This window comes from Halichoerus grypus, chromosome 11 (genome assembly GCF_964656455.1).
Source record: "Halichoerus grypus chromosome 11, mHalGry1.hap1.1, whole genome shotgun sequence".
NCBI classification, from domain to species: Eukaryota; Metazoa; Chordata; class Mammalia; order Carnivora; family Phocidae; genus Halichoerus; species Halichoerus grypus.
The window spans coordinates 9,705,243-9,723,638 of NC_135722.1; the positions used below are offsets into that span (position 1 = coordinate 9,705,243).

Sequence of the window (18,396 nt, forward strand, 5' to 3'; positions counted from 1 at the left end):
TCTGTGGATAGGAAGGGGCCAGGCCTATCCTCTTCTGTTGTTTTTAGAGCAGACTTGTCTGGGAACCCGCACCAATCAAGTCTGCCCGGGGCCAATCCCATCCTCTAAATGTAGGCACCCTTCTGTGTGCTGGGGACCTTCACAAAGCTCAGCTTGTGCCCAGAGGTTGTTTATCCTAGGGTGGCTCCTTTACCCGGGGGGAGGGCGGGGGGGGGCAGCAGTAGGTCCATGGGATGTGGCTAGGGGAGGGGGCTGCTGAGTCCTGTTCCCAAGCCTAGCATGAAGCTAAGAAGGATAATGTGATACAAGGCATTCATCTGGCTCAGGAACCCCAGAACTCCAGTTGGTCTTAGCCCCACAGGCAACTCCATCTTCTACCACAACAGTCTCAAGAAGAGATGGGGAGGCAAGGTCAGATACAAAGCCATGTTTTTACATTTATTTATATATGTATATTTACTTCAGAAGGAAAGAACAGGGACAGGAAGCAAGCAGGCCCAGGGCTGCTTCCCTCTGCCCACTCCAGAGTCAGAGTTGGTACACGATAAATATGAGTCAGCACTCAGGAACAGGAACTGGGAGTTAACTGGGAGGGAGGGGCGCTCTATGCACATGCAGGCTTTTGGGGGGGGTACAATATGGGCAGAGGGATTTGTGCATTGAGAGGCCCTATGTACAGCTTGAAGCTTGGGGGAGATTAGCCCAGTGGCTCCAGGAATAAATGCCAAAGGGGAGAGGGGAAGGGAGGGATGGCTGCTGGACCCCATGTAGGGAATGGAGCCAAGACCCCCACTTACCAGTGCCAGGCAGGCAGCTGTCAGCCTCCAGCAGGTGACCCACTCCCCTCCCCTGAAGCCCTTTTACCTTCATGGGCTTAAGGCAACTTTGGTCCAAGGTTGACCCCCACCCACCCACCCAAGCAGCTTGGAGCCCCAGCTTGGCCCCAATCCTTGCACTGAGGACCCCTCCTCAGGCGTGGAAACAGCCGGCTGCTAACCAGATTGGGGCTACGCTGTGTCTGGAAGGGCTCCAGGGGGCGATGGAGGGTCACTTTCCAGTTAAGGACTGAGGGGCCACAGTCCAGCGACAGGCACCCTCACTGAGGAAGCCCCAGAATCCTATTGCAAAGGGTGGGGCTCAGCAGTTTTAAGGCATTTAGGGAGGGCTCCCTGCAGAGGGGGACAGTGGAGAGAGAACAGAGTAGTCCTGCGGAAGGCCTGGCTCCCTGGCTCCCTGCGTGGTGTGGGCAGCCACGTAATTCCTATGTTAGAATGAGGGAGGGGAGCCACACTGGGGAGGGAGCTAGGAGGCAGGGTATCCCTCTCCCCCAGCTCCCCTGAGGATATAAGTGCTTTGAGACCCACGGCAGAAGGGGGCCCGCACTTCACAGGCTTCTTCGAGATTGCAGCTCCCCACAGAAAGGCCTCCCATTCAAAGCTGAGGATGAGAGGGGTAAGGCCTGGTTCCCAGAGAGGTGGCAGAACACCACAGGGCAGGGATGGCAATTCCTGTTCCCCTCATTGAACCCGTGTAGCCGTGGCTAAATGATTTCCACACTCCTGTGAGCCTGGATGTGGCCTCAGAACACTCCAGGCTCCCACCAAGACCGGTTACTTTAACATTGGCACTTGAGTTAAGACTTCTTCGGTAACGCGAGCCCATTGCTCCACGTCCGGGAGGAGAGGGCGGAGATGGAATCTGCTGCCGAGCCCGACATGGGAGCCCTTGATTTAGGGAGACAAGGTCGCCAGCAGACAAGAGAGGAGGGAGAAGCCAGAGTCTTAGTGGTTGGGAGTGAGATGGGTGTCTCAAGCCTCCCTGGGATGGATCAGAGCGAGGGCCCTGTCTTTGTGTTTCCCCAGGGCTCTGCACCTCTCTGGCCTTTCCATCTCCATCCTTCCACTCGTGCCCTGGCTTAAGTGCATTTTAGTAATTACTTCATTAATAACAGCAAAAGCTATCTGTCTCCATGCACCAGCCAAGACCAGCCTGCTGCCTTACAGGGATTCCTGCTCCTCTGCTCAGAGAGAATGATGGGTCACTGATACCACTGCAAGCTCTGGAAGCTCCCAGAAGCCCAGGCCATGGGGCCACAACACCCAGCTGGGGGGGCTCACGGGGAACTTCCAGGATACTCCAGGTTCAAGGGCCCAAGGCTGACCTGGCCCCCCGGCCTCCCCACTGGTTCAGCCAGGCACTAAGTACACGTAAGGCACATGGTCAGTCTTTGCAACCCCTCCAGGGCTGGCTTCAGCTGCCCTGGGAGCTCTTGGGAGCCAGTGCTCCCCGGGAGAAGACACCTCCTGGGCCACACTTAAAGCTTCAAAGTCCCAAGTCCAGCGTAACAGTCAAACCCCAAAAAGTCCACCACCTCGCCACCCCCCAGGGAGCAGCTTCCAGGGTGAGGGCTGTATGCTCTCCGCTGACTCATGGATCCAGCCAAGTCTTTTAGGGCTCCAGCCAAGTCCCCACTCCAGAAGAGGGGTGGCTCGCAGTCTCAAAAGGGGAGAGTGGGAGGATAGGCTCTGGACGGTCACAGGCTTACCCTTGCCTCCAGGGCCCCTGCAGCCAGCCCTCCAACCACCATATCTGGACAGATACGACGTGGTCCAGTCCTGGCCCCAGGGGGTCTCTTGGGCTCCCCCTGTGGTGTGTGAGGGGCGACCGGCAGGAACAGCAACTCCAGTGTGAGGACTCCAACGAGTTTTCCCAGTCGTGGGGAGGGCCAAGCCCGATTCAGTCTCTCCGAGGGAGCACCAGCGAGCGGCAGAGAGCTGGCGGGCGGCGGGCTCCAGTGTAACGCCACGGCGTCCAGTGTGGAAGGGGCGCGGGGCCCCGGCCCGGGTGTGGTGCCGCCTCCGGGAAGGCCGCTCAGTCACACAGGCGGTAGAAATGGAAGTAGTAGTCCGTGGCCGGCCGGACCGGGGCCTCCACGCTGCAGTTGGCCTGACCCTTGCGGGGGAGGGCAGCAGGAACAGGTGAGGTGGCTCGGGGTGCAGGGCAGGAAGCAGTCCCCCCCCGCCACATCACCTGGCATTGCGCCCCAAGTCTTGCCATGTGCTCTGGGAACCCCCACGTCCTTTCCCCAAGCCCCACACTTGAGATGCAGGTGCCCGGGCCTCTGGGGACAGATGGGGTGCCTGTACTCACCAGCAGGGCCACCCGGAAGTGGTAGGTGAATTCTCGGAAAGACAGGATTGTTACTGGCCACTGGTGGGAAGTGCCCTGGAGAAAGGGGAGAGGGAGGGGTGAAGACAGCTCCCTGGCCCTATCCCAGCCAGGAGCCCTGGGCTCCAGGGCAAGTGTTAGGGAGGCTAAAGTCAGAGCTGGGAAGAGAAAGGGAGGGAGCACGTTCTGCCTTGGGGAGCGGTGGCACCCTTTACGCAGACTCGGAGCCAGGCTCACGCAAGTCCAAAGCTGCCCTTCCCTGGTCCCTGCCTTGTCCCTTGCTGCCTTCCCTCCCCGTTATGCTCCAGGCACGTCAGAGTATTTCATGAACCCCATCCTCACCCCAACCCAGTAAGGTGATGCTGCTTATCGATGAGGAAGCTGAGCTATTGCTTGAATCACACGGCACCGTGTGGCAGAGCGGGGATTGACACACAGGCCCCCGCGCTGTCATGCTCTCTCCCTTGCATGGGAGCCTGAGGCCCGCCTTCAGACAGCTTGCCCATGTCCCAGCTGAGGCTTTGGCGTGGCCTCCCCATATGTGGCCCCGGGCCTGAGCTCCGCATCCTGAGAGCGGCTGGCTGGGCTCTCCCTCTACTCGCGGGTGCGCTCTCCTCTGCCTGCGCCTCTTTCGAGGCTCTCACCCACTCAAGTGACTTTCTGCACATCTTCCCGGCTAGGGAGTGCATTCTTCCAAGGCAAGGCCTGGGTCCACCCCCACTCCCCGCCCGCCCCCCGCCCCCCCATCTCCCCACAGATGGGCCCAGCACAGGGCCTGGGACAGAGGAACCCCAATACATTTTTGTTGAATAAACATGAATTGGTGAGAAGAAATTCCCTTCACTTGTGTGGAGAGTCACAACTTGGGTCACATGGGGGTCACGTGGCCAGTGAGGAGCTGGACAAGGAAAGGGTCATGGTCATTTGGTTCTGAGAGCAGGAGGTAGGCCTCTACAAGGTAGGCTGAGCGATCTTCCAAACCGGAGGACGGAAGCATGCCGCCGCCCAGCCTGAGCTTGAGGACCGGGCTCCTTCCTGTTCCCCAACTCCTAGCCTTTTGCCACGTGTCCAGCTCTGCCAGAAGGCCACACATTCCCTGGCCTCCAAACCTCTGCACGTGCTGTTCTGCTCCTGGGACAGTGTCCTCTTTTCTTTGTCCAGCTGACCCCAAATCATGCTGCAGGTTTTGTCTTCATTAAACATGACTCTTGGGGTGGCTGTTCTGACCCTGAGCACAGACAAGGTTCGCTCTCCCTGCCGAGGACCTCTAGAATACCCTCCTCATCCCCACCACTGCGTTCATTCCAGCTTAGTCCTGCTGGAACTGTTTTCTTGCCAGGGGCTCTTGTCAGGGCAGGGCTGGGGATGGGACAGAGCAAGGACAGGGCCGGGAGATGTTCTGCAGTGAGCCCAGAGGCCCAGGCCTTAAGGGTCCCTTGTGGAGATGCCTTCACTCTGACTCCCAGCTCCTTCTCTTCACCTGTTTGGGGGCCCAGCTGTGCCAGGGAAGATGAAGCTCTGGGGCCTGGCTGGCCCCCAGCTTCCCGGTCGCCTTCCTACCTGGGTGTCCTGGTAGGTGTGCAGGCTCTGTGGGAAGCCCCCCTCCTCACACGGCTCGTCCTTTGACATCAGGCTGCACAGCACCACAGACACGGGCGACGAAGAGCTGGGGGAAGGCCCAGTTAGCGGGGAAGTGGGGTTCCGAGTTCCTCAACCCCAGCCCGCCCCCAGCCAGCCCTCCACACCACCTCCCCTGCCCCGCTGAAAACAAGCCACGAATCCTCACACAGCCCGGAAATGATGCCTCCTAGTCGGGCCCTAGACAGCCCTTTCCCATCTACCATCCCACATGGTCTTCACACCCGTGAAGCAACAGCCGTTTCTAGATAAGGAGCTGAAGCCCCGAGACCGCCAGGGTCACACAGCCAGTCAAGCACAGAGCAAGGGATGACGTTACTGAGCATCCCTCCTCAGACCCCTTCCCCAAGTTGCCAAGGACTGCCGCGTCTCCACTGCCCCGGCACTCACTTCATCTGCAGAGTCAGGCTGAGGTGCAGCGGGGTGCTGCTGCTGACAGGGATGTGGTAGGTGAAGTTTCCAGGCCTGCAGGGGCAAACACGGCTCCTTGGACCAAGGCTCCCTGCCGAGGCCCCTTGCCTGCACACCCCAGCCCCAGGTCTGTACTGGAGCCCATGGAAAGGGGCTGCCCCACCTTGGGGGGTGGTGGAGGGGGACGGCATCTGGGCATCTGCCCTGCCTGGGCTCATGGCACCTGAGGGACTCTGTCCTTGGGGTGAAGGGAGGGAGCCAAGCCCACCTGCAGGCATGCCCTGGAGCGCAGTACTGGGAAGTGATGGGCATTGAAGTCTCCAGCACCTGGATGGAGGTCAGGGAGGGCACTGGGTCTGCAAGGAGAGAGGCTGTGGGGGCAGGGAGGAGGGTGACAAGGCAGGATACAAATAAGCAGCAGCCAAGCTGTTCCTTGCTAGGCTCGCATTCAGTCACTCACACCTTAGTATAAGTTAGTTTCAGGTTATTCTTTCCAGACCCCCACAACGGCCAGGGTCACACCACCCTCTTCCCCCGCGGCACTACGAAGAGCCGCTTCCCGTGAGCCTGAGGTCTGGCTCCTTGACAGAACCTGAACACCAGGAGCAGGGACGGGTCTTCCATATCCTTTGCCAGGGGCTTATAGGAGCCTGCTCACAGTCCTTTTTCCTGACTGCACACATCTCCTCCACATTCAGTTCAGTTCAGCGGCATCAAGTTGGTAGCTTGAAGTCAGCCGCAGTGGGAGCAGTCACCACAAATCAGGGCTTTTTTCCCCAAGAGCCAACTGTTAAACACCTACCAGCACCCCACTCGTGAGGGCCTGTGGCCTTCTGTGGATAAACCCACCACAGACTGGCTGGCTGGGTGGGGGTGGGACTGAAGTGTGACATGGCGGGTGGGGGAGACAAGGCTTTCTTGGTCATCTACAGGCTGGCTGCGCCTGAACCGCCCCTCCTCCCCCCCAACTAGGAAGGGGAAGCTGGGGCCACGGAACATCTGCTCGACCTGGCACGTTTTCAGCTCTGTGACGCACAACCCAGGCACGTGAGGACCCCCCACAGGACCCAGCATGCCCCTGGGGTCACGGACAGATACCTAGATACAGACAAGATAGAAGGTACCCTTCTCGTCTCTCTTCTGGGCAAACTCCTGTGGTCCTTCAGAGACTCAGCTCCAATGTCACCTCCTCCAGGGAGGCCTTCCTGATCACCTCCCCACCTCAGCCTGGACGAAGTGCCCTCCCCAGTCACCAGGCTGCCTACCCGTCCCCTCAGAGCCCCGTCACGCTACTACACTACTGTGTTCTCAGGTCTCTGAGCATTTCGGGGTCAGGGCGTGCCTGTCTTCATCACCCCCACACCCTGCACAGAGCCGGCCACAGGGCAGGAGCCTCTGGGGTTTCCCCATCACTCTGAACCTGAACCTCAGCGAGTCATCGTTCCTAAGCTTTTTTTTTTTTTTCTTTAAGCCACAAAACCCATCAAATGAAAGCTGATAAGGAGGCCCAGTATCTAGAGCAGAGCCACCCGGCTGAAGCCCAGAAAGCCCCTGGCCTCCTCCGCGACCTCCGGGGCCCTGCCATCAGGCCGACGTGGGGTGGGATTCCAGCTCTGCGGCTGCCCGGCCACACGACCTGGCTCCGTTTCCCCATCTGAACCGCGGGGATGAGCCCTTCCTTGCTGGGATGTGTGAGCACTGAATGAGGCGAGCTACATATGGCCCAGCCTGATGGCTGGGACTGCGCAACGCCCAGCGAACGGCTGCCGACTGACAGCCCTGCGCCAGGCCTTCCGGAGCCTGGGCTGAGTGGCGCCCTGGCCAGGGAGCCTCGCTGGCTGAGCTGAGAAGATGAGGGGGCAGGTAGGGCAAGTACCTGGCTGGCCCCGGGCCTGAGTGGGCTGAACAGGGCTCAGGCCAGGCTGGGGGGCCCCTCGGCGGGTCCGGCCATGGAGACCAAGGCTGGGGCTGTTCTTGGCTTTGCCTTGCCCTCCAGGGAAGGGGACCGCAGGGCTGGCCAGAGGCTCGGAGCTCTTTGGATGCTTGGAGTGGCCAATACCATTGGCTGACAGGCTCCAGGACTTGGCTCTGATGTTGGTGACTGGCAGCAGGGCCATCTGGCTGGGGCCTGTGGAAAGAATGAGGGATAGGCTGAGCAGAGGGAACTGGCTGTCTCCTGTCCCGCTTTCTCTAACACTTCAGCAGACTCTGGGTGACCCCCCTCTGTCTTTTCGTCCCCTCGGGGAGACCCACCAATCTCTCCAGAGCCCCATTCTGGGCTCCAGGATACCCTCCCCCCAATGAGACTTCGGGGCCTTTCTCGAGACTCACATAAAACCCCCTCAACCCAAACCCTGGACTGGGGATAGCCATACCTGAGCGGTTGGTGGAGGGGCTGGGACTGGGGCTGAGGCCGTGGCCAGGGTTAAAGCTGGGGCCAAGACTCGGGGCAGCGATAGGGCTGGGGGTGGGCGAGGAGCAGCAGACGACTGGGCAAGGGCGGCTAGAGCACAGGTCCAAGGTGGGGATGACCGGACCTGGGGCCGAGCTGGTCGGGCCAGTGGTAACTGAGGAAGCCGGAGGCTGTATGAGCTACGGGCGGGCAGCTGAGTCCCCGCCCACAACACCGCTCCCTTCCCCCACCCCCACCCTCCAGACCCACCCAGCACGCACCCAGCAGCAAGGAGGGCGGTGTGCCTGGCAGCCCAGTGGTCCCGGGGGACTGTCGGAGCTGGGTGGTCCCGAAGCTCTGGCTGGACCTGCTGGGGAGGGGCGCGCTGAGCTCAGAGGGACTGCGAGAGCCTGAGCAGGGAGGCCTGGGAGTCCCAGAGAAGTGGACAGGAGAGACAGAAGGGACAGGAGGAGGTGGACAGGAATGGCAGAAAAGAGGCAGGGAGCTGGATGGCAGGAGCCAGAGGTAGGAGGGAGGGGGCTTGGTCCAGACACGTACCATGGGCACATGGCCTCACTCCCCCCAGGGTGCTGGGGCCGGAGCAGGGCCAGAAGACAGGAAGTGGACACGGCATAAGAGCTAAGGGGCGGCAGAGAGGAAAAGGACGGGGGGGACAGGTGCAGGGGAGGAGAGAGAAAAGACACGGTCAGAGATAGCCCCGGAGCTGAGGTGACAGTGGGCAGACAGAGCCCGGGGTCCCACCCTGGCCCTCCTTCCCTGCCAACTCCCCCTTCCAACCTGGGCCCCTCAGATGCCCCCTGACTCGCAGAGGCCCAGCTACCTCAAGGAGCACTGAGTAGAAACATTGGCTTCAGCAGGGACCGCGAAAATGCTGCCCCTCCTCCAGGGAGACCTTCCCACCCGGCCCTGCAAGCCCGGGCGGGCTGAGAGCCTGAGGCGCCGTCCCCTTCAGAGGAAACAGCTTCCACAGCTCCGCTGCCCCTGGGCTGCCCACCAAAGCCCCACCTGTCCTGGCAGCCTGGCCGGCAGCCAGGCCTCCAGCGACATACCCATCAGTTTCTACCAGGTCCTCCTCGGTGCGCAGGCTCAGCACGTACAGTGTGGACATGGACACCACGCTGGGAGCCACAAAAAAGGGCCACTGTTAGAGCTGCCACCATGGTCCCCGCCCTCTCTCTAGGGCAGGGTCTGTGGACCTCGGCTCCAGGGGCTGGGCTAGCGAATGAATGATGCTTCTCCGCGGTCTCCCCCCGCCCTCGGGGCATGGGACAGAAGGAGGCAGCCGGCTTCCTTCCCTGAGACCTCAGCCAGGTCTCATCTCCCAGCCCCAACTTCCTCTTCCTCCAGGCCCGGGCCCAAGGGCAGCTCACCTCCCCCCAGCCAGCCACGCCTGGAGCCCGGGGCACAAGTCACCTGAAGGCCATGACCACCACCAGGGCAATGATGGTTCCCTGCAGGAAGCGCTGGCTGATGCAGGCCTGGTCTGGGACCACAGAGGACGACTGAGGACCGACGGGAAAAGGGGAAGAAGCAGAAAAGGCCCAGACTTAGGGAGCCGCGGTGTCCCTCGGTGTGGGCTCTGCTGGAGGTGGGGGTGTTAAGGTCTCACGCCTACGGTGGGGGTGAGGGGATGGACAGAGGGAGAGGAAGGAGAAACGGGGCCAGAGAGCTAGAGAGCTGGGAGGAAAGAGGAGCCCTCGCAGCCAGAGAGCCTGGAGAGCGAGGGCCCGGCCCTACCTGCCTCCCATCTCCCATCCGTGCCCACCCTCACCTTGCTGGCCACCTTGGGGGGCCTCTTCTTGTGGGGGACACTGCCCGCCCGGCTGAACTGGCTCCCTGCACGGCTGCAGCAAGAGGGCCAGGGTCAGAGGTGCCCCTGGGAAGGGGGTCTAGCCCCCGCCTGGCCCACGCCCCCACCTGAAGGCGCCCGAGCTGCCCGTGGACTTCAGGCTGTCCAGCCGCCGCAGCTTGGCCAGCTTGTGGCTCCAGCGCTCCAGCTCGTCAATGCGCGTCTCCAGGTTGTCTGTCAGCTTGCACAGCTCCTTCACGGCACCCACGTTCTCCATGAAGATGCGCTCCTGCCGCGGGCGGTGGGCGCCGTCAGCCCCTGGGGAGCCCTGGGCTCCGGGGAGCGGCCGCGTGGAGACCCTCCAAGCCTCCCTACCCAGGCCAGCCCTAGCTCCCCCAACTTCCTGTGCCTGCCTCCAAACAGCTGCCCCCACCTCTGCACCATTGCTTGGGCCACCCGTCCAGCCGGAACGGCCCTTCCTGCCCCTTCGGAACAGTCTCTCGGAGGCGCCCAGCCTCTGATCTCATGAACGTGGGGTCGCACGCTTCGGCTCCTTACTATTCAGCCCAGGCCAAAAGCTATGACTTCACCCTCACCATAAGCCATGTTTAAGCTTTGCCATAGCCACCTGAGAGGGTCTTGGCCGTGACTCTTTAACCTCCTTTCGAAGGGGAGGAAAATGACCCCCAGTGAGCTTCGTCTTGCTGTAGACCACACAACCATAGTGTCGCCAAGTCCCCAGCTGGCCCTTGGATGCTCACCCCCTTCCCTGGGGGGTGGGGAGGGGGCTCTGGACGCATGAGAGAAGACTGGGCTGCCCTCACCCCCTGCACTTCAGCACTCCCGGTCTCCAAGGGGGAGATGAACGCCCTCCAGCTGGCCCACCCCCTGCCCTTGGGCCCCCCAAGTCCTCCCACCCTGCAGACCTTGTTCACCACCAAGAAGTTCTCTATGGTTTTCCCATTGGCAAAGACCAAGTCTCCAGTGTCCTTCACGGCCTCAGGCAGGATCTCCTTCACTTCCTGGGCGATGACACCTGGGGAGTTGGGGGGCGGGGGAGTGGGGTGGAGAACACCCACAGCACCATCATGTAAGGAGGAGGCCCGGTTTGAGGAGGGCGAAATTCTGGGGGCTAGAGATTTGGGATCCAAGGCACCCTGGAGCAGGGAGCTCGGACGGACAAGTGTTCAGAAGGTTGCAGTTACGGGGCTCAGGTATGGGGTTCCCTGGCCTGGGGCAAGGGTGGATTCCTGGGAGGAAGGATCCCAGTGGAAGTGGGCAGAGATAAAAGCAGGATTCACCTAAAGAGCCGAGGATCCCGGGACCAGGATTCCCGGACTTCTAGTGTCAAGAGGGTAGCTAGCCGACACGCGGGGAGGCCCGATTTTCCAAGGGCTGAGGGGTGGGGCTTCTAGAGGGCAGGATTCCCTGGGTAGGAGTTCCAGGAGTCAAGGAGAGGGGTGCCTGGGAGTGGGGTTTCCAGAGGGCTGGGACAGGGGCCGGGGTGACTGAGGGCCGAGGTTGCGGGGTTCCCGGACCCCAGCCCCAGTCCGCGCAGGCTGGTCCCTACCGGTCTCTGGTGCCGTGGCCTCGATGCCCGCCGTGGCTGCAAACTCCGGCTTGTATCTGTAGTGCACCAGCCGCATGCGCGAGATCCTCTTCAGCTGCTCCGTGGTGTCCACCTGCCCGGGAGCCAGGACCGAGACTGAACCCCTCCCCTCCTAGACCCATCCGAGGTGGGCCCCGGAGGTGTAGACGGCGGCCGCCCAGGCTCTGCGGTGTGGCGGGGAGACCCCTAGGGCCTGCCTCCCTCACCTCCTTCCCCTGCCGCCCGGCCCTTCCACCTGGCCCCGCCCCTCCACGAGCCCCGCCCCCTCGCCCTCCGCCCCTCCCGCGGGAACTCCGCTCTCCCCGCCGCCCGGCCCCGCCCCTCGCCCACAGCCCCGCCCCCACCTCCTGCACGTGCTCCTTGGCCCGCAGGTCCGAGGGGTGCATGAGCGAGCCCATGACCTTGACGTTGCCGTGCACTACCAGCGCCTCGTCGGGCCGGTCCGTGTTGATGCCCACACGGCCATGGTGGAAGACAGTGTCGGGCACCTGCGCCCGCTGCCACAGCACGTCGCTGTCACTCTCAAACTGGCCTGGGTTGGAGGCCTAGCACAAGTGGGCGGGGGTTTGGATCAGTCCCAGGGCACGGGGGACCTGCAGTGCCCTGGGAAAAGGGGAAACCCTGCAGCTACCCCTCCAGCTCCAGGCAGGGATCCTCACCCTACCACGCCCAACTTAAACTGCCCCTCCCACTGTGGCACCTTTCAGTCCCTCCAGGGATCTCAGAAGGCTACCCGGGCCTTGTCCACCTCCACGCTTGTGAAGGAGACACTGTGGCTCAGCGGGTGGGTGGGAACTTGCCCGAAGCCACTCAGCTAGGGCCTAGCAGGATCAGCACTCTAGCTCCTGACTCCCCAGGACCCCAGGATTTTTCCTGGGCACTACCGCTCCCAGCTCCGGGGAGGACTCTTGATCCCTTGGAAGGAGGTAGCCCTCACCCTCACGATGATGCGCTCTGAGATTTGGGCAGCCAGCGTGTAGTTCTGGTTTTGGGCGTGGGCCTGGAGGGCCACCACCAGCATGAAGTACCTGCGGCACACAGGGGTTTAGAGGCACCGGGTCCTGCCCCAACTGCCCCTGCCCGCCCACCCCCTTCTCCCCGTCCCATGTCTGCTGTACAGTGCCCGGGCTTCCAGCACCCCAGCGGGGAGAGGGCATTAACACCGCATCCTACAGAGGAGGAACCTGAGTCTCCACCAGGGGGCAGAAACTCCCCAGGGCCCACAGCGAGGACACCGGGAGCTGCTCATCCAGAAGCCAGGCTTCTGCTCTCTCATCCTTAACTCCATTAGCCTTAGCTGGGAGGCTCAGGTCTCTTTTCTGTAAAATGGGTCAGTGTGTGGGACACTGCGACAGCAGGTGGTGTCTTCCTGCCCCTCCTCCTTAGAGATGGAGGGCCCGCCAGGGCCGGGGTGCAGCCTGCTCACCTCTGGTCAGGGTTGGGTTTGCCCTTCTTGCGCATGTTGTTGGCAGTGGTCTCGCTGAAGTGCAGACGGCCCACAGTCACCTTCGTGACCTGCTCAGGGGGCAGATTGACCCTGCAGAGGAGCGGCAGGGGACTCAGGACGCAGGGAGGGGGGCTTCCTAGAGCCAGGCGCCCAGTCGGGAATGCGCGGGAGGCAGATATCGTGCGTGCCTGCCTGGCCCCCTCAGCTCCCAAGCCAGCTCCAGGGCCAGCCCACCCAGGGACCCCCACCCCCAGGGTTGACACTCACGTGACAGGGTTAAAGGGCCGCTTGCTCCGGTCCGACTGTGACTGCTCGATGTTGATGGACTGGTTCAGGGCCTCCAGCTGGGGGAGAAGCAGAGGCCGGTGGCCCATCAGGGCCGGGGTCCCCGCCTGGTTCTGCCACCCTTTAGCCGCTCAGCCCGGGCCGGGCCCAGCCCGAGCTCCCCCGGAACTAGAGGCGAGGCCCTCCCCTCAATGAGGGCACAGACAGTCACATGGCTCTCCCAGCTCCACATGCACCCACTCACGCATTCCACGGACACGCGGCCCCCACCCCCGTCCCCGCGGCCCCTCCATGAGCAGCGGCTGAGCCACGCCAAGGCACCAGGCTCCAGCTCCCGGCAGTGGAGGAAACCCACGCAGCCGTGCCCCCAGGGAGATCGCGGGCTCCAAATCAGCCACTCCGAGGCTGGGGCTAGAGGGGCCCCAGGGGAGGAGCCTCAGGGCAGGTGTCCCCAAGGGCCAAGGACTGTAGCAGAGTGAATGGGAAGGCCAGGGGAGGAGGGATGGAATGGGCATTCTCAGGGTGTCCCAGAGGAGGGGAGCTGCCTCAGGAAAGCAGGGGCTGTGAATGGGCATAATCCGTCTGGGGCACAACGAGAGGCAGGGCTGGAGGGAAGGGCTCGTGGGCTAAGCTCAGAAGTCAAGGCTTTGCTGGAGGGCACCAGGAGCTCTGGAAGAATGGCAAGTGTCGTGCCTGCTGGTGTCTCAGGGGGAGCGTGAGCTGGTGGCCCCCGTGGAAGCTGCTGTGGTCACTTAGACGAAGTGGGGGTATGGTCGGGGCCAGGGAGAGGCAGAGGAGAGACGAGAGAGGAGGTGGGCCAGGCCTGGTGCATGATGATGAGGTGGGGGCAAGTGGGCCCCTGGATGGATGGCTTGGGTAACCAGCGCCCTGGAGTCCTACTCCCTGAGTGGGGGGCCCCGACGGAGGGGCAGGCTGACAGGGAGTTCATTTGGGGCTGGGGATCTAAGCCGACATAGGGGTCAAGAGAAGGGTCTGGGCTGGGGGTATAGATTTGGGGTCACTGGCTAGAGAAGGAATCAGGAAGCACAGCTGAGAAGGGGGCTGAGGAGGCTGACGGTTGGGGTGTAGGTACACTCACTTTGCCTTGGGGTCGTTCAGGTCCCCCAGCATTCCTGGCTCCCCTCCCCTCCTGGCTGAGCCCCCAAACCTGCCTTCACTCCGTGCAGTTTCAGGTAGAAGCAGTCAAGGGGCTTGAGGCCCTCAGGCGTCTTGACGTACTTGGGCTCGCCCAGCATGCCAATGTACACGGTGACCTGGAAGTGGTTCTTCTTCTGGCACACGAACGCGTCGTCGCCCACCGAGAAGTTGAAGCCCTTGTCAGCGTCCACGCGGTAGGTGAGCATGGGCCTGGGGGCAGGTGAGGGTACTCACCAGAGGCCCCCCCCACCAGAGCCAGGCCTGGAACGTCCCTCCCCCATGCCTGCATTGCAAAGCGATTTCCTACCCAGTCCCCACCGCCACCCGCCAATCCTCAGACCACTCACGGGGCTGCCCCCCACTTCTCAGAAATGAAAACTGAGTCCCCGGAAGGATTTGAGCTCAGGTCTGCCAACTCTTCAGCCAATATTCTTTCCTCTATGTGGCTGGGCCCAGCCCACCCTGGTGATGGGGGGAGGAAGGGCAAGACCCCTGAGGCCCACCAGAGGGGAGTGAACTCCTGAGGAGGGGGCTTGACGGCCCCTCCTCACCCTTGGCTCCTTCCCAGAAGGCTGCCCGAAGCCCCCTCCCTCACAGGAGATGGGGTGAGAGGGGGTGCGTCTGCAGAGCTTCACTGGCCTGACAGCTGGTTGCCATGGAAACGGTGGAACCAGGCGCCGGCTCGGGACTGGCCCAGCCCCGGCCCGCTGGCTTGCTCAAGCCCCCAAAGTCCTCATTCTGACTCCTCCATCTGCCCAGGGGGGGAGAGGGGCACTCTGGGCAGCGTAGACGCAGCCTCAGTTTACCCATCTGTGGCTGGGCAAGGATTCCAAGTATGGATCCTTTGGGGGACCTCCGGGCGGCGGGAAAGGGGGCAACTGTTGGCTCATTCTCACCCAGGTCCCCAGGCACAAAGCAGTGCCCCCAGTGCCCAGGGCCTGCCTGGAGGAAGATGGGCAGAGAATGATTCCAAACTTGGGGGAAAAGGCTTGAGGGCCTGGCTAACATCTACAGAAAGGCCTGGGGCTCCAACCACCTGCCTGCCCCAGGGGAACACCCAGGAAATACATGGGCCACCCTGGGGGCCTCAGCTGCCAGCTTCCTGGCCTTAGGGCCTGAGATGGCAGGGCTGGCCTGGAAAGCATGGTAGTAAGAGTGGGGGGCGTCCTCCCCAGGTCACAAGGGTGGGATCCTTGAAGACCTCTGCCCCCATCCTGACAGGGCCTCGAGGGATCCTTCAGCCACGACAGCAGCTGGATCCCCCCCAGCCCCGAGGGCTTCTGGCTAAGGGCTTCAGCCGCACAACCTGGGGCGCCCAACTCCAGGACCCCGTTCTCAGCCAGCCCACCCAGGCCTGGCAATGCCCAAAGGGAGTCGGTGAGCCACCCTCTCACGCCCACCGGACTTCTGCAGGGGTGAGGGGAGTGGTCCCACAGTGCTCCTGGCCTGGTCCCAGGAAGCTGAATCCACATGGGTGGGTGCTGAGGGAGAGCTAGGAATGCCCGGACAGCCCTGTCCTCCCCCACCCCCTCGTCCCTCCCTTCCAGGGAGGGGGCTGCTGGAAGGGCCCTGCCAGCACAGCTTCCTGCTACCTTCCTGGAATGCAGAAGGAGCGGGGGAGGAGGAGCCACCCACTTCTCCCTGCCTGGGCCCCCACCGGCCCCTCCCTGACAGGCACCACCTCCTTCAGGAGGCCTGGGGCGGGCCCACAAGTCGGGAGCCCCGAGGGCCTGTCCTAGTTTTGACCTGAGCCTGCTGCTCTCCTGTAACCCGGGCCCAGGTGGTGCCCAGTGTGCTCCCAGGCCCTGCTCTGGGACCCCGACACCAGGGCCGGTCCCCGGATGCGGTGGCAGGGGTGGGCGGGGCACTCACAGCTCCTTGTAGTTCGCGTCGTACAGCGTGGCCCACTTGTTCTGCTGATGCGGCTGCCACTTGATGGACTGGTAGTTGGGGTCCAGGTAGGAGCCACTGAGGCTATCATTGTCCTGCAGGAGACCTGGAGGGAGGAAGCAGCCACGTGGGCCCTGGGCCCCACGCCCCCACCTCAAGGGGAGCTGGCTCGCTGTGAGCTCCAGCAGGCCAGGCACATACCTGGTGAGGGTGCCCCTGGCGGGTGCCAAGGTGGTGTCTGGACCCGGGCAATGCTGAGGGGCAAGGAGCCGGGCCCGGGTGAGAGGGGGCCCTGGGGAGGCCAGGGTGGGGATGGGGCTCGAGCTGGGTGTGGGGGCAGGCTCGTTGCTGTCCCAGGCTCCTGTTTGATCATTCCATTCAGCATCTGGGCATTGAGGGTGTTGGGAGGTGATTCGGAGTGCTTCCTCTTCTTGGAGGGGTGTGTGGGGAGCCTGGGGGTGACACAGAGGCGTGCCATGGGGGGCTGGCTCTTCCTGAGCCCCCTCCCCCCTGGGCAGTAGCCCCCTTTCCCTCTTCACCCCGTTTCAGCAGGATATGCCCAATCCAGAGGACACCTGCTCCAAAAAGCCGCTGGGCTTTACCTCCTCAGTGCTCCCCCATCGCTCTGTAATGTCATTCTCTGCTTCTGTCACTCATCTCTACCCCTGCAGCTCATGGAACCCGGGGGGCAGGAGCCACACTGACTTATCTGTGTGTCCCATCAGGCCCAGCCATGGGCCTGGCGCACAGAGTGCCCCGAATCGTTTGTGGAAGGGAACAAGCCGGTCCCTTCCCTGGGGTGTCATTCTCAGGGCCACCCTTTATAGTGGGGGCTCCACGGACAGCAGCCTCCGAGGTTGGAAACAAACCCCAGGGGGCGTGGGCCACCAAGGCTGAGAAGGAGAGCTTCTTTGGGAGGAGGCTGTGGAGTCTTGCCCTGAACTAAACCTTTCATGACATCTCGATGTGTCAAACAAACAGATAAAAGGACAATTCTCCTGGTTGGAGTCAGAGGGGGAGCTTGGGTCCATAGCTAGAACTTCCTCCAGAGCCCCCAGACTTCGTGAGAAGGTTGGAAAGTCACTGGTGTCTGGGGAAAGGCACAGGCCCGAGCGAGGTTCAAGTCCTGGCTCTGCCCCTTCCTGGTTCCATGACCCGGACAAGCATTTCCTCCCCCTGGGAGCCCCAGTTTACCTATCTGGGCAATGGGGGTGGCCATGCTCACCAAATAAGGTAGTCGGAAGCATCTGGCCAGGGCTATCTGGCTGCTGGGTGGGCACATCCGTATACACGTGCTGACCCCCGTCTCCTGGGGGCAGAGCCTTCTGCCCTCCTGGCTCATCCCGGTCCCCACGTCCATCTCTGTCCCACCTGCTGCTGCCCTGGCCCCCCACCCCCGAGCCCACCTGCCCAGTCTTACTCAGCTCCATGCTGCTGCAGCAGCTGGTGCAGCATCTGGGACTGCTGCGTGTGGTGGAGATCGCTGGGCACGAGCCCCTGCCCCATGGCAGCATAAGGGGGCATCGGGGGCTCGGCCTTCATGTACAGGTCCCGCTGCAGGACAGGGTAGTGAGGTGGGGGTGGCGGGGGCGGCGGGGGGCCTGGGAGGTGGGCCGGAGGTGGAGGCGGGTGCTCCAGGCGGGAGGGCACTCCCACGTGGCACAGGGTCTCAGGGGTTATGGTGCGCAGGAGATGGGGGTCTGCGGGAGAGATGGGGGGGTAGGCATCAGAGACCTACATCACTCGGGTTCCCGGGCACAGGGTTTCCCACCTTCTCCTGAGACAAGCCCCGGGGGGGCTGCCCTTCCACCAACCCCACGTGGGAGGAGGGCTGGGCAGCCTGAGGCTGGCCACTAGAGGCCCCGGCAGGGAGACAAGCCCCTGTCCAGGGGGTGGGCAGCTTCTCCCCGACCCCGCCGCCGTCCTAACCGGCTCCTTCCCCCCAGGCCTGGCTGCCCAGCTCCCGGGGGAAGGCCCCCCAATCCCAACGTCCTCCCCCAGCTCCTCTCAGGCCTGATCCTCCTCCGGGCCTCAGGAAGGAGTCTCTCGGGGACCCCCAGCACAGTCCTGCGGCAGCCCTCCTCCATCCCGCAGCCCCTCTAGCGGGCTCCCAGGGGCCAGCCCCCCAGCTCCCTTTGTTCCCCAGGAGGCATTCCAGAAATGTTTTTGGTAAGATAAACAGAACTCTTGACCCCTCTCTGGGCTGTGGGGAGCCGGCTGCCCGAGATCCTTCTGCTTTGGGCCACCTGGGGGCCGCTGCACCCCTGGCACCCCCCCACCAGGGGAGGTGGGCCCAGGAGGCCAGCCAGGCCTGTACTCGGGCTGCACCCACAGCCTTCCCCAGCCGTCCACTTACCGCCGAAGGGCGCGTCCATGATGGCGCAGGCGGGCAGGCGGGTGGCATCACCGGCAGGGACACTTGCTCAGAGGCAGGGCCAGGCTCCCCACCCGCCCGTGGGAAAACAATAGCCAGCACCGGGGAGTATTTGACCAGCGATAATCTGGGCCTGTTGGGCGGCCGCTGGCCCCCTCCCTCCCTCGCTCCCTCCCTCCCCGATAAGGCCGCCCCAACCACTTGCCCAAACCCC

The 18,396-nt window shown here is 62.9% G+C and overlaps 1 protein-coding gene across 9 annotated transcripts in view; it reads right to left on the reverse strand.

Annotated features, from left to right (window-relative positions):
• Positions 1-1,879: 1,879 nt before the first annotated feature.
• Positions 1,880-18,396, reverse strand: part of MYRF (myelin regulatory factor) — a 31,900-nt gene continuing 15,383 nt past the window's right edge. Inside the window, exons 5-27 of one of the 9 annotated variants that reach the window (XM_036122279.2) lie at positions 17,229-17,508; positions 16,010-16,260; positions 15,791-15,914; positions 13,933-14,128; positions 12,743-12,819; positions 12,455-12,565; positions 11,966-12,056; positions 11,373-11,573; positions 10,990-11,101; positions 10,346-10,455; positions 9,548-9,708; positions 9,402-9,474; positions 9,044-9,132; positions 8,680-8,748; positions 8,168-8,248; positions 7,891-7,976; positions 7,593-7,784; positions 7,094-7,345; positions 5,486-5,588; positions 5,197-5,271; positions 4,729-4,834; positions 3,151-3,225; positions 1,880-2,952 (exon numbers count right to left, since the gene is read on the reverse strand). In XM_036122279.2, coding sequence (XP_035978172.2) covers positions 2,872-2,952; positions 3,151-3,225; positions 4,729-4,834; positions 5,197-5,271; positions 5,486-5,588; positions 7,094-7,345; positions 7,593-7,784; positions 7,891-7,976; positions 8,168-8,248; positions 8,680-8,748; positions 9,044-9,132; positions 9,402-9,474; positions 9,548-9,708; positions 10,346-10,455; positions 10,990-11,101; positions 11,373-11,573; positions 11,966-12,056; positions 12,455-12,565; positions 12,743-12,819; positions 13,933-14,128; positions 15,791-15,914; positions 16,010-16,260; positions 17,229-17,508 — 2,996 coding nt within the window. In that variant the 3' untranslated portion in view covers positions 1,880-2,871. Of the gene's footprint in view, positions 2,953-3,150; positions 3,226-4,728; positions 4,835-5,196; positions 5,272-5,485; positions 5,589-7,093; positions 7,346-7,592; positions 7,785-7,890; positions 7,980-8,167; positions 8,249-8,679; positions 8,749-9,043; positions 9,133-9,401; positions 9,475-9,547; positions 9,709-10,345; positions 10,456-10,989; positions 11,102-11,372; positions 11,574-11,965; positions 12,057-12,454; positions 12,566-12,742; positions 12,820-13,932; positions 14,129-15,790; positions 15,915-16,009; positions 16,261-17,228; positions 17,509-18,396 lie in introns of all 9 variants that reach the window. The other 8 variants (XM_036122278.2, XM_078057914.1, XM_078057909.1 and 5 more) reach the window with 8 other exon arrangements.